This window comes from Dermacentor albipictus, chromosome 5, assembly GCF_038994185.2.
Source record: "Dermacentor albipictus isolate Rhodes 1998 colony chromosome 5, USDA_Dalb.pri_finalv2, whole genome shotgun sequence".
In the NCBI taxonomy this organism is placed as follows: Eukaryota; Metazoa; Arthropoda; class Arachnida; order Ixodida; family Ixodidae; genus Dermacentor; species Dermacentor albipictus.
In genome coordinates, this window is record NC_091825.1 from 85,586,486 (window position 1) to 85,601,034 (window position 14,549).

The 14,549-nt window shown below is 44.9% G+C and overlaps 1 protein-coding gene and 2 non-coding genes across 6 annotated transcripts in view; 1 reads left to right on the forward strand and 2 right to left on the reverse strand.

Annotated features, from left to right (window-relative positions):
* The window catches only part of LOC135905780 (glutamate receptor ionotropic, kainate 3-like), a 673,125-nt gene that overhangs the window by 72,781 nt on the left and 585,795 nt on the right, over positions 1-14,549 (reverse strand). For all 4 annotated transcript variants that reach the window (XM_070539667.1, XM_070539668.1, XM_070539669.1 and 1 more), the window contains one exon: positions 12,350-12,592. In XM_070539667.1, coding sequence (XP_070395768.1) covers positions 12,350-12,592 — 243 coding nt within the window. The remainder of the gene's footprint in view (positions 1-12,349; positions 12,593-14,549) is intronic.
* Positions 10,636-10,708, reverse strand: TRNAS-CGA (transfer RNA serine (anticodon CGA)). The gene has a single exon. It is a non-coding gene; the product is annotated as a tRNA-Ser (tRNA).
* Positions 11,144-11,216, forward strand: TRNAS-CGA (transfer RNA serine (anticodon CGA)). The gene has a single exon. It is a non-coding gene; the product is annotated as a tRNA-Ser (tRNA).

The window sequence follows — 14,549 nt, forward strand, 5'->3', positions numbered from 1 at the left end:
TGCCTGAACATTCAAGATTTGGCGTCGCTGGTGCTCAGTGCTCCGGATCATCTCTGCATATACTCGTCAATGAAAAGACGTTTAATAGATCTCAAAGAATATGTCAAAACAACAGGTTATATTATTATTATTATTATTATTGATAAACTACCAATCTATAGGCACATTTGTTTTCTCTGTAGCAAGTCTAGGATTCTTGAGGTACAGCTCTTCACAACATATTGTCATTTACTTTGAAGAACTCAGATTCTCTGGCCCCTCCACTATGACAAATCTGGTAAGTTTCATAACGCAAGTCTCCAAGCCAGTAGTTTTGAAGGGGGGCAAGTTGACACTATTTACAGTAACCTCAGCAAAACTTTTGATGTATGCAGTCACTCGCTGCTTCGTGTCAAGCTTACACACTTTGGCATTAATTTCGCACTTGTCAACTTCTTGCACCTTTATCTACGTGATAGATCATATTATGTTAATGTTAATGGTTCGTTGTCCTCTTTGTACACGATAACTAGCAGCGTTCCTGAAGGATTAGTATTGCGACTACACCTTTCAAAAACATTTATTAATAACGTTCTTCGCGCCAATTTATAATTCTTCTATGTTTCTTTGTACATCAACATCCTTAAAGGAATGCATGCTATTGACGTATGTAGCATTCTGCAGTGTGACCTTTTTTCTCTTTCTAAACAGCGCAAAGATAATAACGTCACCTTGAATGCTGCTAAGACCAAAGTTAAAAATTTCTCTCGCAAAACAACAATAATTTCTTTTTCTTACTCTGTGAATTCGGTACCATTCTGTACGCTCTGGGAGGCCAATGATCTCCGTGAGATCTCCAATGATCTCTTTGATAAACATTCTAATTTTCTGTTCGTACTAAATACGTTGTAATGCAGGGTGTGCGCTCTGTTGGCGCTGCTTGCAGACTATCAAGAAATTCGATTCTCCTAAACATTTTAACTTATTCAACCTGCTCACGAACAACCTTGAAGTATGATTGTGGATGCACATAGAAAAAAAATGTAAAAGAACAGAAGGTAGGAACGCAAATCTAAAGCAATAGTTATGGGATAAAATAGCTGACACAAAACAAAAACAACAAACAACTACGCAGCAACCGTACAGCAAAGCAAACGATCACCGCCGGGAGCACAGACACACAAGGAGAGAGAAACTTCGCGAAAACAGGACAGAAGCGCAGTTAGAAAGAAGGCTCAAGTTAAAAAAGCAGAGTTCGGAACAGAGAAAGAAACAGAGAGAAAGAAAGAACAGAAAGAAGACAACACGCCTTGAACATGGTAAACTGACAGTTATACAGACTTTTCATTCTGTGACGTAGCAGGCGTATGCAAAAAGAAGCAAGAACGTGCAAGAGCCTATGTTGTCTGGCGATCACCTGCGGAACCCGCAGTGAAACATTCGCTGCCTAGATCCGACCATATAATTTTATTAAATATTTTCTAGGAACGTGAGGGAAGTTTATGATAATTATTCAAACTTGAAAAATTGTTGATGCCTAAGCCCCCAAAACATTGTTTCTTTATACCCACGAACTTTTTCTGTACACGCTTTATTAGTAAGCTATTTGAGTTGCTCGTGCCATCACAAGCCACAGAGACGTATACAAGTAATGAGAACCATGTGGATGTGAACAATTTGATGAAGGAAAGTAGGATACGGAAATGTCTTGCAAGCCTGCAGGCGTAACCGAGCCTGCTCAGGCCTCGCGATTCAGACAATGAGGCTAGATCGGACTGCAGAGCGCAACAGTCCTGAATATTGTGTATCACCTTAAATATTTTGATGTCATCCTTTGCGTGCGTGCGTGTGTGTGTATGTGTGTGTATGTGTGTGTGTGTGTGTGTGCGTGTGTGTGTCTGCGTGTGTCTGCGTGTGTGTGTGTGTATGCGTGTGTGTGTGTGTGTGTGTGTGTGTGTGTGTGTGTGTGTGTGTGTGTGTGTGTGTGTGTGTCACCGTCTACACAGTGCAAAATTAAAATCAAATCCTGGCCTCGGAGACTGCATTTCGGTGGAGCCAAAATGTGGAAAAAAAAAACGCCCGTGTCCTGTGCATTGTGTGCACGTTAAACATCCTGTGGTGGTCAAAACTAATTCAGTGTCCACCACAACGGCGTGCCTCATAATAATATCGTGGTTTTGCCACGTAAAACCCCTTAATTAATTCAGTTAACACTTGTGCGAGACAATGTGGCAGCACCTAAATCTACACGATGTAAACAAACAAAAGTTCTTGACTGGAGAGTTCAGTGACTTAGTTTCTCAGGTTTGTCGAACTATTCTGTTTGGTGGACTGTCTTCTGCCTATAGCGCTATGTTTACACTACCATTGAAATCAGTTTACAGGCTCGCAAATCACAAGAGAAATAATGGTTCTGATGCACAATGCAGTTCTCGGGTGTGATACTCGTTCTAAGCTTCCAACACATCGAGGTCTTCGCTGAAATTAACTGGAACTGAGCGCACGAATGAAAAGCTACGAGAACACGGTTCAAGTGTAACGTTTATAGATGTTTGCGTTACAGTGCATAGCAACTGGCGGCGCACTTTTGGTCGCCCCGCCACCGTATCCGCGTCGCAGAGATCGGTTGTCTTTGAACGGAGAATAAGGCGCTAGCTTCAATACAAAGCAAATATTTTCGTGAAATTTGCTACTTCGCCTACAGCTTAGTAACCAACACTGCCTCTGTCAACTGTGAATTAAAAGAATATATAAGCAGGAAATGGAAATTTGATCCCTTAGCAATGGAGCAAATATAAAATATGCTTATTTCACAGATAGGACAAGGTTAACTCTCAGTTCAAGCTCAGTGTGACACTAGTTTAAAGTAATTTCAAGTTCTTCGATCGTCCCTAAGGTGCCGAATAATTTTTTCACTTTGTGCATTATCTATAAAAAAACTATCACGGTTGCTGCGAAACACTGTAATCCCACCAGCTCGTATAAAAACAACTACGAGATTACAAAAGGGAAAGGCTAAGGGTAACGTAACCTGTGGTATTCACCTTTGGAATCACCATTAAAAGGGCTTTGCTCCTTTTAGGTTTGGTTCTTACGGCTGTATTTGCGGCACTGACAATGAGCAGGCAAGCGTTTTAGTTTTTCAGTCCCTGATACGATAGTGAAAATTACCTAATCTGAAGCCGCGAATTGTCTGCGAAAAGCCAGTTAGCTTCCGCAACAGCAATTCCGACTCACTGTCCATTAAATTGCTGTTTCCGAGAGAAGATCATCTGAGGAAATACATGGGCTAAAAAGCACTTAGAGAAAACGGAAAGCACGGGCTCAATGATGGCGCCGCTAAAAGCAAACAAAATCCATTTCCCAAGCAGCCTATTGCTACCCAAGTGAAACTCCTCGTTTTAAGACGTTCCAGGTTGCTTCGAATCAAGCCTAGAAGTTGTTCAGCGTGCATTGAGAGAACAATGAAATGACTAAAGCTACAGTGGACTTCCTAGGGAGAATCGCGAACTTAAATATCGCTCTCCCATTTAGCTCTCTCGCCATTTCAAAGCTTTGCTCTCCATTTGTGCCTTCCACATTAAAAAAAAAATATGCTCAAGCATCGTGGAGACCCTCAATAGAACAAAGCCGCCGAGCATTACCACATCCTAACAGCGGTGCGAAGCTTCATTTTTGTGTTATATTCGTCATGGCTGTGTTTCAGCAAGTGAAAAAAAAATGAATTACAGCAAGTATAAGAGGTACTAAAAATTTGCTAAAAAAGAATCTCGAGTTCCGAGCCTTTCTTGTCGACTACCGCAGCGTTGTAAGAAATAAATGAAAGAGCGGAGGCTGGCCCAAATTCAATTAGAGCTTCAAACCGCTTAAGGCGATCATCGATCAGTGGGCGTGCCGAGGCCGAGTAATTCATCTTTTCTCGAAAGAGTACGTGACGCCAGACTCCTGTTCGGAGTGCTCCATTACACATAAGCCCGAAGAAGCTAAGTGACGGAAAGCTTTAAGTGGTTGCTCGGAAACAAAATATTTGAAAAAAAAAGAATCAACCAGCGCCGTCCAGTTTAACGGCCACTTAAAAGGAGACATGAGAGGATCGCAAGATAACTTGTAGCTGCAGCGCTGATCCATAATATAACGCGGTTGCGAAACGACGACGAAGCACAAGTAGACTGTGTCGTGTCAACTTCGCTAGAGAAAAGTGCCGTTTAGACCAATGGCGGCATCACTCAGACAAAACGCTTTTGAAGTAGCAAAGCCTTCAGCATGCAGCTGCGGCGATTTCGACGAGCGAGAAATAGTTGCCCATGCCCACGGCGATCGCCTAACATTATGGGTGTGTCTCTCTACGCACAGACGACCTATAATGTTTGACGTACACGAGGACGAGAGAGGAGAAATGAAAGGCAGAAGACAAGAAAGTGAGTGAGTGAGTGAGTGAGTGAGTGAGTGAGTGAGTGAGTGAGTGAGTGAGTGAGTGAGTGAGTGAGTGAGTGAGTGAGTGAGTGAGTGAGTGAGTGAGTGAGTGAGTGAGTGAGTGAGTGAGTGAGTGAGTGAGTGAGTGAGTGAGTGAGTGAGTGAGTGAGTGAGTGAGTGAGTGAGTGAGTGAGTGAGTGAGTGAGTGAGTGAGTGAGTGAGTGAGTGAGTGAGTGAGTGAGTGAGTGAGTGAGTGAGTGAGTGAGTGAGTGAGTGAGTGAGTGAGTGAGTGAGTGAGTGAGTGAGTGAGTGAGTGAGTGAGTGAGTTTTGTTCTGTCCAGAGAAGACGCAGGGGAGACCCCGCGCCACCCGGCTATTCGCACTTAGGGACCGCCAAGCCGAGCTTGACGGCCCGATCGCGGGCACTCTGTGGAGCCATATTTTGGTCGTTAAGTTCGGGGCTGCCTAAGAGGGCAGCCCACCTATCCTCGCTGAAGGAAGAGTTGATGGCTTCACACTCCTACAACACATGATCCAATGTTGCCGTTAGTCCGCAGGCTGGGACAGCCCGCACTGGGATACCTTTCATGCTATATTGCATCAAGAACCGCAAGGTTAGGATACGCACGGACTTGTAAAAGTCGAAGGGTCACCGCAGGCGCCCTGCACAAGGCAGAGTGCCGGAGGGGGAATACCCGTCTTGACAGATAGGAGCGTGTGGTGATCTCATTGAACGTGAGCAAGCGTTCCTCGCGGCGCCGAGGGACGGAGGAGGAGCGGTCAGTGAGTCCTCACACGGCCTCGCGCACGCCCTCGTTAGGGTTAGAAGGAGAGCTCTCAGTCGACCTCAAGTGAGGGGGATACCAAGTGAGAGAATGGGGAGAAATAGTTTTGGCGCTTTGGAGAATGCGGAAAGCATGTGGGGAGACCATCCCGATTTGGTGGGCCTTAATGGCTTTCTTGGAAACGCTATATATTGCCTCTTTGCAAACCAGAAATCTTCCGAGCGAACCTATGTTGAGGAAACTAGAAACGCGATATAGAAAGATGAGAGAGAGAAAGAGAGAGAGAGAGAGAAAGTGACAGCATGTGGAGAAGATGAGTAACGCATGAACAACAGCATGACGTTTTGCATGTGCACATAGATGTGGATGGTATACTGAGGAAGGCTACAAGGTTCTGCTCGCTGCCACCGTTGAAGTTATTTTAGCAATATGTTGGACAGCACAAATTGGTCTGTTTTCTACATAAGCATCCATATTTTCCAGGCACATTGTCACCTTTTCAAGAACAATATAGCTCAAATAAGCAGGTAACGTGCACGCTGCTATACGGCAATTTGTCGTGTACGCTCGTTGAGCTCCTTCACGGCTGACAAGTGCGTTTCCTCTACTAAATTTTCAATAAATGCAAACGTAGCAGTTGGTGACTTAACACACACTATATATATATATATATATATATATATATATATATATATATATATATATATATATGCGCACACACACGCCGCGCCCAAGGGCGCCTAGCCACTGCTCGCGCCACTCCTGGCTCGTCCGTCGCCGTCTTCTTCCAGAGATGGCTGCGATGCCGCTGGTACTGGCGGCACTCCCATAATGTACATATTGTGAGCGCAGCGTGTGTATTTCGTCTCCCTCATCTTTGCAAACTCATCATCACCACTCGGGACCGTCACAGCGGGTGGCTGGCTCACTGAAATAATCTTTGTCATATAAGCTCATAACATTTGCCTCATTTGCCTCATAAGTGGTGGAGGTTGCTCTAGGTACCTCAGTCCTCTCTCTCGATATTTCTCTTGAGTACAACTCTGGCGCCCCGCTCGGGTCGCCGCTTGTATCAACTGCCCTCGGCTGTGTCGCAAGTGGAGTAGCCCAACACGGCAGCTTCCACTATGCCTACTTCCTGTGCTGACACTTCCTTGGGCGGTCACTAGCACTCAGAAGAATCCACAGATGTTCGCTGGTCTCCACGGGGGCGATGTTGACAAACGATTGGAAAATTACGACCGTTCGAGTGGCATTTAACCATTCAGACGATTCCGCGAATCTGAGTCCTGTAGCTGCCTATCGAAAAAACGTCGCGAAGACTTGGTTTTTTTAACCATAAACATGACTTAGTAAATTGGACCTCTTTCAAACAGTAGCTCCGGCAAATTTTGACCATCCCCAATGTCCGCTCAGAGGTTGCGAAAAAGAAGCTTGCCGAGCGTGTTTAGCACATCGGTGAGTCGTACACTTCGTACACAGATGTCCTCGCCGTTTTCCCCCGCGTCAACGGCTCTACCACGGAGAATGACCCCAAGCTCCATTTACTCAATGGCATTGGGATGATTGCGTTTAATTACCTTGTTGTGAAGAACCCCACTACAGTAGCCGACATTATCGCTACGTGTTAGCGCACCGGTGAGCTTCATTCGATCCAACTGCTGCCTGACGTATATTATCACAAGGTAACCAATACCAACTAGCCACGTGCACTGATCCGTACCATCATTGGCGAAAAACTGCAAGCGCAAGCTTCATTATTTGGTGCCAACATCCATGAAACATCTCCTGGATGCAGCCTAAGTAACACAGTGAGGGAATAACTAGCTGCATTGGCGTGCGCGCCAGATTCAAGCCCCTACCAATGCTCACTTACGCTCAGGTTTCTGCTGTAGCATCACCTTTTCCGCAGTCTCCGCCACCCGCGCCTGAACCGCATGGTTCTCGCACTTCCCTCTCAGCAAGAGCACCAGCTCAGCCTCACAACAGCGCGGGACACCCACCCTCACCGGCCTGATATTACTACGGCATCCGTGGCCACATTTCAAGGTTTTGCCGACGCCGTCAACCGGACGAACGACGTGGCTAGGATGCTATGGAGAGAGATGTGCTTTCCGCCCCAGGACTCCAACAGCGCCGCTGTTACCAACTTTACGCACGATGCTCCCCCTCCCTGGACAACGTTGGCACAACCGGAAGTTTCTGTTACGTGGGCCTTCGTTTTTCTTTAACGCTGTTTCTTTGTATAGCGACGCTCTTCCTGTAGTATTCGTGCGGCCACGTCGTCTCCTGGCCATCGCTCCGAAAACTAGATAGGGCCGCTTGAGGAGGCAAAGCCGCATCATTCGGATGCCGCCCAAACCCTCCCAAACACCTGTGTAATATACTGTCGGTGCATGTTGAAAGTGTGAAGATTAATCCTTGGTCGATACGGATGTGTTGCTTTTAGTTATTAGCGCCGATTTGTGTTCCCATTTGCGAAAAGTGAATACGCCCTACACTGGTCCAGCCTGTGGGAATGCCGTTCTTATTCAGTCCTCCGAAGTTTGCCCAGTACATGTTTTTATTGAAGGCGTACGTGACCACATTCAGTGTATCGTGTAGTCTACCTGTACTCCCGAGCTCATTTTAGGATGGGACTTCCTCTCACCTGCGTTAGCTTTGATCTCCTGCCGTCAACGAATACTTCAAATGAGAGGCACTGAGTGTTCATGTGAATTCGACACACACTGCGTGCGTTTCGTTAGAGCTGCTGATTGTTTAATTCCGCCTGACCATGAGGATATTCTAAACATCGACTTCGGTTACTATGGTTACTGGTGATGCGGTACATGTATCATTCGGTCGTCCCATCTCTAGCGTGCTTGCCATCGGTCCTATAGCCTGGTGAAGTTACACGACTAAAGTGCGCTATTAACGGCTTTGACCACACTGTTTCGCCGATTGTCCTGCTCCAAGGCAACACTATGACTTGCTTTGCGGACCCCGAACCTGTAGAAACCATAGTGAAAATTAGGTCGCGGTAATCTGTCTACGAAACCACTTTTAAGTGCACGCAGCAATTCATTGAGAGTCTTTGGACAGCTTGCTCGGCTTTACCTTTCCTCGTCTGTTGCCATGTCGTGCAGAATCAAAGGTACTGTCGAAGATTCTGATAGGGTGGATTTGACAATTCGAAGAAGTCTCCTCCTCTCGAAAAAAGTAATCCAAGAGTCAGCACGAGCATTGTTCTTAACATCTAATGCCCAGATTATGTTGAAATGACTCTTTCGTGTTCTGCAGTCTCTCTCTTTCTTTATCTCTCTCTCTCCATATAGACATATATATATATATTGCGTTTGATGTAATGGCTCTCTTGCGTTACTCAGGAGGAAACGAGAAGACGGTTTCTTTGAAAAAGTCAACGAGCCTCGGAAATGCCATCATCTCTCTGCGCGGAGATGCTGCGCCGAAAGAATATTCCTAACGACGTAACAAACGATCCATAATTGCCATTGCGCGGCTTTCTGGTGCATTTATCTTTGTTATCACACGTCTTGTGTTTACGCGAATTCTCCCGTTTGTTCTCTATTTCGTTTCTTTAAAACGACTATACCTAACGCTAGAAGGCCGTTTTCTGCAGCCTGTACCTCGAACGTTGCGGGAACCGATGCGTTTCATTTTACTGCAGTAACCGTTGTGCGGCACGCTCGAGCCACGCTGTCTCGTCGTCGGCATTCTGACGCTCCACTGAAGGCGCATGTGCAGCTAGCGCGGAGGGCTAGGGAGTCTTAATGGAAGGACACGCATTGCACTTAGCTGTAAAAACGAGGAAGTGAAGTGGGCACACACTGCGCTCAGTCGGCTCGGTGGCTGAGCCGGCACAGCGTTGTGCCTTCGGCTGCTGCGGCACGACCGCTGTGCACACGATAGTCGATGAAATCGAAGAATTAGAAACAAGCTCCAGCCACAAAAAGAACAGAAAAAAAACACACATTGCACGTTCGCTTCCCCTCTGAAAGTGAGCTGAGCCAGCTGGAGCCCGCCTACAGCTTAGTGACCTAGTTCTACTGGTGTAAATGCTGGGCTTATTGGAAATAAAAAAAAAGGGTTATCCCAATGTAAAATATTTTATTTGGCTGAGTCGTGGTATAAGGATTAACCCGTAATATCTGCCACAGACGTTCATGTTTGTTTTTTTTTCGGAAACTGGCGATATAAAGACAGATGTCTACGAGGAGAAAATTCACGCAGCAATTCCTCTGGGAGTTGTCTAAGTGCGCGGAAGCATAGCGTCATTTGCTCATCTCTACGCAACCAGGTGCCATTGTCAATGTTACGAAACTTCATCCTACCAGAAAAAGCGTTATGAGCCCTATCGGTCTCCATCAACCTTATCGAACATGGTACTACCATTACTCACAAACTCGTTTCACATTCTGTTTTTGCTCCCTACAAATTGGGCAACATTTCGAATCAGTACATTTTGACTGCGTCTCGTATTCTCTTTAATAATAGCACACAGCCTGAAAACATTACTTGAAACATTGACGACGTTCTCAGCGGTGCATCATGTTAAAAAAACACTTCATTTTCAAACTTTTCGAATAGGTATGGCATCCTCAGTGTTTTACCAAATAGAACACGATAAATAACAAAATAAAAAACTTGTTCAATGCACCATAAAATATGAACATCTGAAATGCGGCAACAAGATGCAGGTGGTGGTGGTGGTGGTGGTGGTGGTGGTGATGTTGAAGCAGGCGGGGTTAGCCTGGCATACATAGGCGGCAATTGTTCCGCCTGATCCTCCTTCGAGTTGAGATCAGTGGTGTGCACCAGGCAGAAATTAAATGCTTAAAGCGAGTAGCGAAAAAACTTGTTAAGCATCTATAAATATGTGTAGCCCCAAACATGATGCTATCAAATTGCTTTCCAACAAATGAATTTAGATATGCCTGTTGTATTTATGTGTGAAGAGTAATAATTTGTTTCTGCGTCTCTATTATGGCTACAGGATGTCACTTTGTGATCGGTTGCCCCTTCATCTCCTTCCGCTAGTGCCGGGTCGTAGACTGGACTTGCGGCTGTTAACCCCTCCTGTTTTTTTTTGTGTGGTTTATCTCGCTCCCTATGTGATGGTTTCATTTTATCTTTATTACTAGTGTTTTCGAACATCTACATTATTGTCTGACATAACTGGGAAGAATGTGTTCAGTGAATGGGCATCGTATTTGCACTGGCACCTACCTGAACTATATATATATATATATATATATATATATATATATATATATATATATATATATATATATATATATATATATATATATATATATATATATATATATATTTGTCATATCATAAGAAGCCAACAAACACTGACACCAAGGACAACATAGGGGAAATTACTTGTGCTTAATAAATGAAATAAAGAAACGATAAACTAATCGAAATTAAAGTGGATGAAAACACAACTTGCCGCAGGTGGGAACCGAACCCACAACCTTCGCATTTCGCGTGCGATGCTCTACCAATTGAGCTACCGCGGCGCCGTTTTCCCATCCACTTTCTTGGGTATTTATGCGCCCTAGTAGAACCCTGGGAGTGTTAGCCAGTGCCACCACTCACAGACCTTGGCGGCGGACGTGGGACGTCTTTTTTTGCCGCAGGCGTCACGAGACCGTGATCTTTTTTTTTTTTTTAGGGTGAATGCAACTGGTCAATAAACCCACATATGCTACCTGAAGGCATCAATGTTGCCGGATTCAAGACCCTCGTTATGTAATAACGAGAAGAAAGGGGGTTAACCGAGGGGCCCGATTTTTATTTGTCATATCATAAGAAGCCAACAAACACTAACACCAAGGACAACATAGGGGAAAATACTTGTGCTTGCGCAAGGTCTGTGAATGGTGGCACTGGCTAACACTCCCAGGGTTCTACTAGTACACATAAATACCCAAGAAAGTGGATGGGAAAACGGCGCCGCGGTAGCTCAATTGGTAGAGCATCGCACGCGAAATGCGAAGGTTGTGGGTTCGGTTCCCACCTGCGGCAAGTTGTTTTTTCATCCACTTAATTTCCATAAGTTTATCGTTTCTTTATTTCATTTATTAAGCACAAGTAATTTCCCCTATGTTGTCCTTGGTGTCAGTGTTTGTTGGCTTCTTATGATATGACAAATATATATATATATATATATATATATATATATATATATATATATATATATATATATATATATATATATATATATATATATATATATGTATATATATATCTATAGTTCAGGTAGGTGCCAGTGCAAATACGATGCCCATTCACTGAACACATTGTTCCCAGTGATGTCAGACAATAATGTAGATGTTCGAAAACACTAGTAATAAAGATAAAATGAAACCATCACATAGGGAGCGAGATAAACCACACAAAAAAAACAGGAGCACAAGCACAAGTAATTTCCCCTATGTTGTCCTTGGTGTCAGTGTTTGTTGGCTTCTTATGATATGACAAATAAAAATCGGGCCCCTCGGTCAGCCCCCTTTCTTCTCGTTTATATATATATATATATATATATATATATATATATATATATATATATATATATATAAACGAGAAGAAAGGGGGTTGACCGAGGGACCCGCTTTTTATTAGTCATACCATAAGAAGCCAACAAATATTGACGCCAAGGAAAACATAGGAGAAATTCCTTATGTTTAATAAATGAGATAAAGAAACCGCGAAATAATGAAAATTAAAGTGGATGAAAAAACAACGTGCCGCAGGTGGGAACCGAACCCACAACCAGGGTTCTACTAGGACACATAAATACCCAAGAAAGCGGATGGGGAAATGGCGCCGCGGTTGGTCAATTGGTAGAGCGTCGCACGCGAACTGCGAAGGTTGCGGGTTCGGTTCCCATCTGGCTTTTTTTACCTCATTTATTGAGGATAAGTAATTTCCCCTATGTTTTCCTTGGTGGCAGTGTTTGTTGGCTTCTTATGATATATGACTTTTTGTCACATTCCTGTGGAACGCTTTGAAAGCTGTTTCACAGGGGAATTTTGGGGCTTCTGTTACGCTGCTCTGAGGGACAGCTTTTTAATGTAGATAACGTTGAGTTTTGTTTAACTGTATTTCCCACCCCACACAGCCCTTTTATTTGCCACCTCTCACGTGGCATAGCTCACCCTTTCGAAGACCTCCCGCACCAGTCCACTCCACCGGCCCTCGCGCGCCGACAGCGTCCCGTAGTCGGAGCCATCTGCCGACGCGCGTATCTCGTACTCGAGCCCAAGCGCCGAGGCCACCATGTCCAGCAGCTGGACGGCGAAGCCCGTGTAGCGGACTCGCGCAGGCGGTGTCGATGACCCGTTGACCGATGGCGGCATCCTCCCTCCGCCGACGCGGTGAGCTATCACGTACGGTGGGTGCTGGCCGGCGGCGCGGAAGTAATGGCAGTAGGGGAGGGGGGGGGGGGGGGTAGTGCCAGAGAATCGAACGGCGAGGAAAGAAGCGGGCCAGAGATGAGGTTCCCCGGCAAAAATAAAAGAAAAGGGTAGAAGGAGCAGGGACGAGAATATCCATGGCCAAGAGGGAATTGAGGGATCCGCCAGGATGGCGCAAAATGCATGAGGGAAGAAAAGGAGAATAGAGTAGACGGGGAAGAAAAGGCAACAGAAGCCAAACAAACGGAAGTTGGTGGCCAGAAACGAGGAAGTGAGGAGGTGCAAGAGGAAAGACAGACGCCTCGTGTAAGTAAAGTACTCTGCGTTGTCGGAAAGGGTGGCCGATTTTTGTTCGGTTCTCTTTTAGATGGAACGTTCGAAAGTAGGTTTAAATCCTTATTCACGGTTGATTTTCATTTTTTCTTCTCGTGATGAAGCTGCTTTCAAAGCGAGTGTGGCCAGTAGCAGCATCTGCTTACTGCTTTAAATATTTCCCCAGACTCGCTTCCCAAGCGTTATCGCTCCCCTTCTGAGCTAGCTCTCAACCTTTCTGAACCGTCATTTAAAACACTTCGCTTCTTTACGAACTGCAAGCTTTTTACCCTAGCAGCAACACTCATGAAATACCTCGTGGTGCCGCTACCCTGTATGTTCCGACAAAAGTGTCTTGGAATGTTCTCGCAATGGTTCAGTCTATACTCCAGTACACTACAGTACATTGAGTACACACTTGGTGGTGGTGGGTACTTATCGAGTTCTCTGGTTTTGTTTGCTTGAGGAAGTTATCTAATCAGCTTTCCTTCTGATTTTTTTACTTCAACCAAACATGTGAATGGTTAAGCGTGCTTTTGTTTCTGAAAATTAAGCCAAATGCCGCGCACTTTTATGCGGGGTTTACTTTACTTAGCGGAAACAAATGTATAGAAGCCGGCACAGGCACCTGTATATAACACAACATATGAATAAACACAATGGAAGCAGTGCATATTTCAGTTGCAGGCGAAACAGTCAACAACTGCTCTGCATGCATTCACCCTTACGACAGGTCGCCAGACGTATTGGAGAGAACTTTCTAGTTTTGTGGGCTATAGCTGTGAAGCAACGACCCTTACAAAACAAAAAAAAACAATTCGAAAATATTTTTTTACAAACCAAATGCAGGTCCTGACATACGAGAATCAGATGTCGACTATGGTACTTGCCAATAGAAAACCTAATACATCATTGTTCTTGTTGAACAATCCTCAATGCCCGAGGGTATAAACCGTCCCTAGAGGGCTGCTGCCTGCATTATTTTTTTTTACAGGAAATACTGCTTCCATGTCTTTCGTAATGATGCAAGGCCACTTCAGCTTGACTTGAAGTCCCAAAATAATGCAAGACATTTGTATGCGGGGACGTTCTTTCAACTGACTTGACCAAGCTTTTCACAGAAATGACGCAAGAGTGACAGTTTTACTCGAACTTTTGTGAAGCCTATATAACAAGCGTTCTTTTAGTAACGTACCTATTGTTGTTTCTTTATATTTTTTTGCTGTCAGTCGATTATACTTCTCTCAGCCATTGTGGTCCAAAAGTTATCTCTTCTGCCGTTACCACTCACCATGCGGAAGAACAAAACTATAACGACAGCGCATCCATCGCGCATTGTAAGCACTTACGCCATTTCTGCTGCATCCCATCTTCCCACATTGCCCAAACTTTACGCAGGCATTGCTTTCTCTCTCTTGGGCTATTCCAAGCAGACAAGAAGGTCACGTCTGTCCCACTTCAGCCCCGTGGCGCGATTTCCGTGTTCACTTACACTTCTTTTTTTCTTTAAACAAAGCACCTGTGAGCCACACTACTCGCGCCTCCCGAGGCTGTCGTCTTGCGTCTACTCGGGCATATATTCAAACGCAGGTGTTTATCGTGTTTAGTTCCTCCTGGCTACTCTTAGACC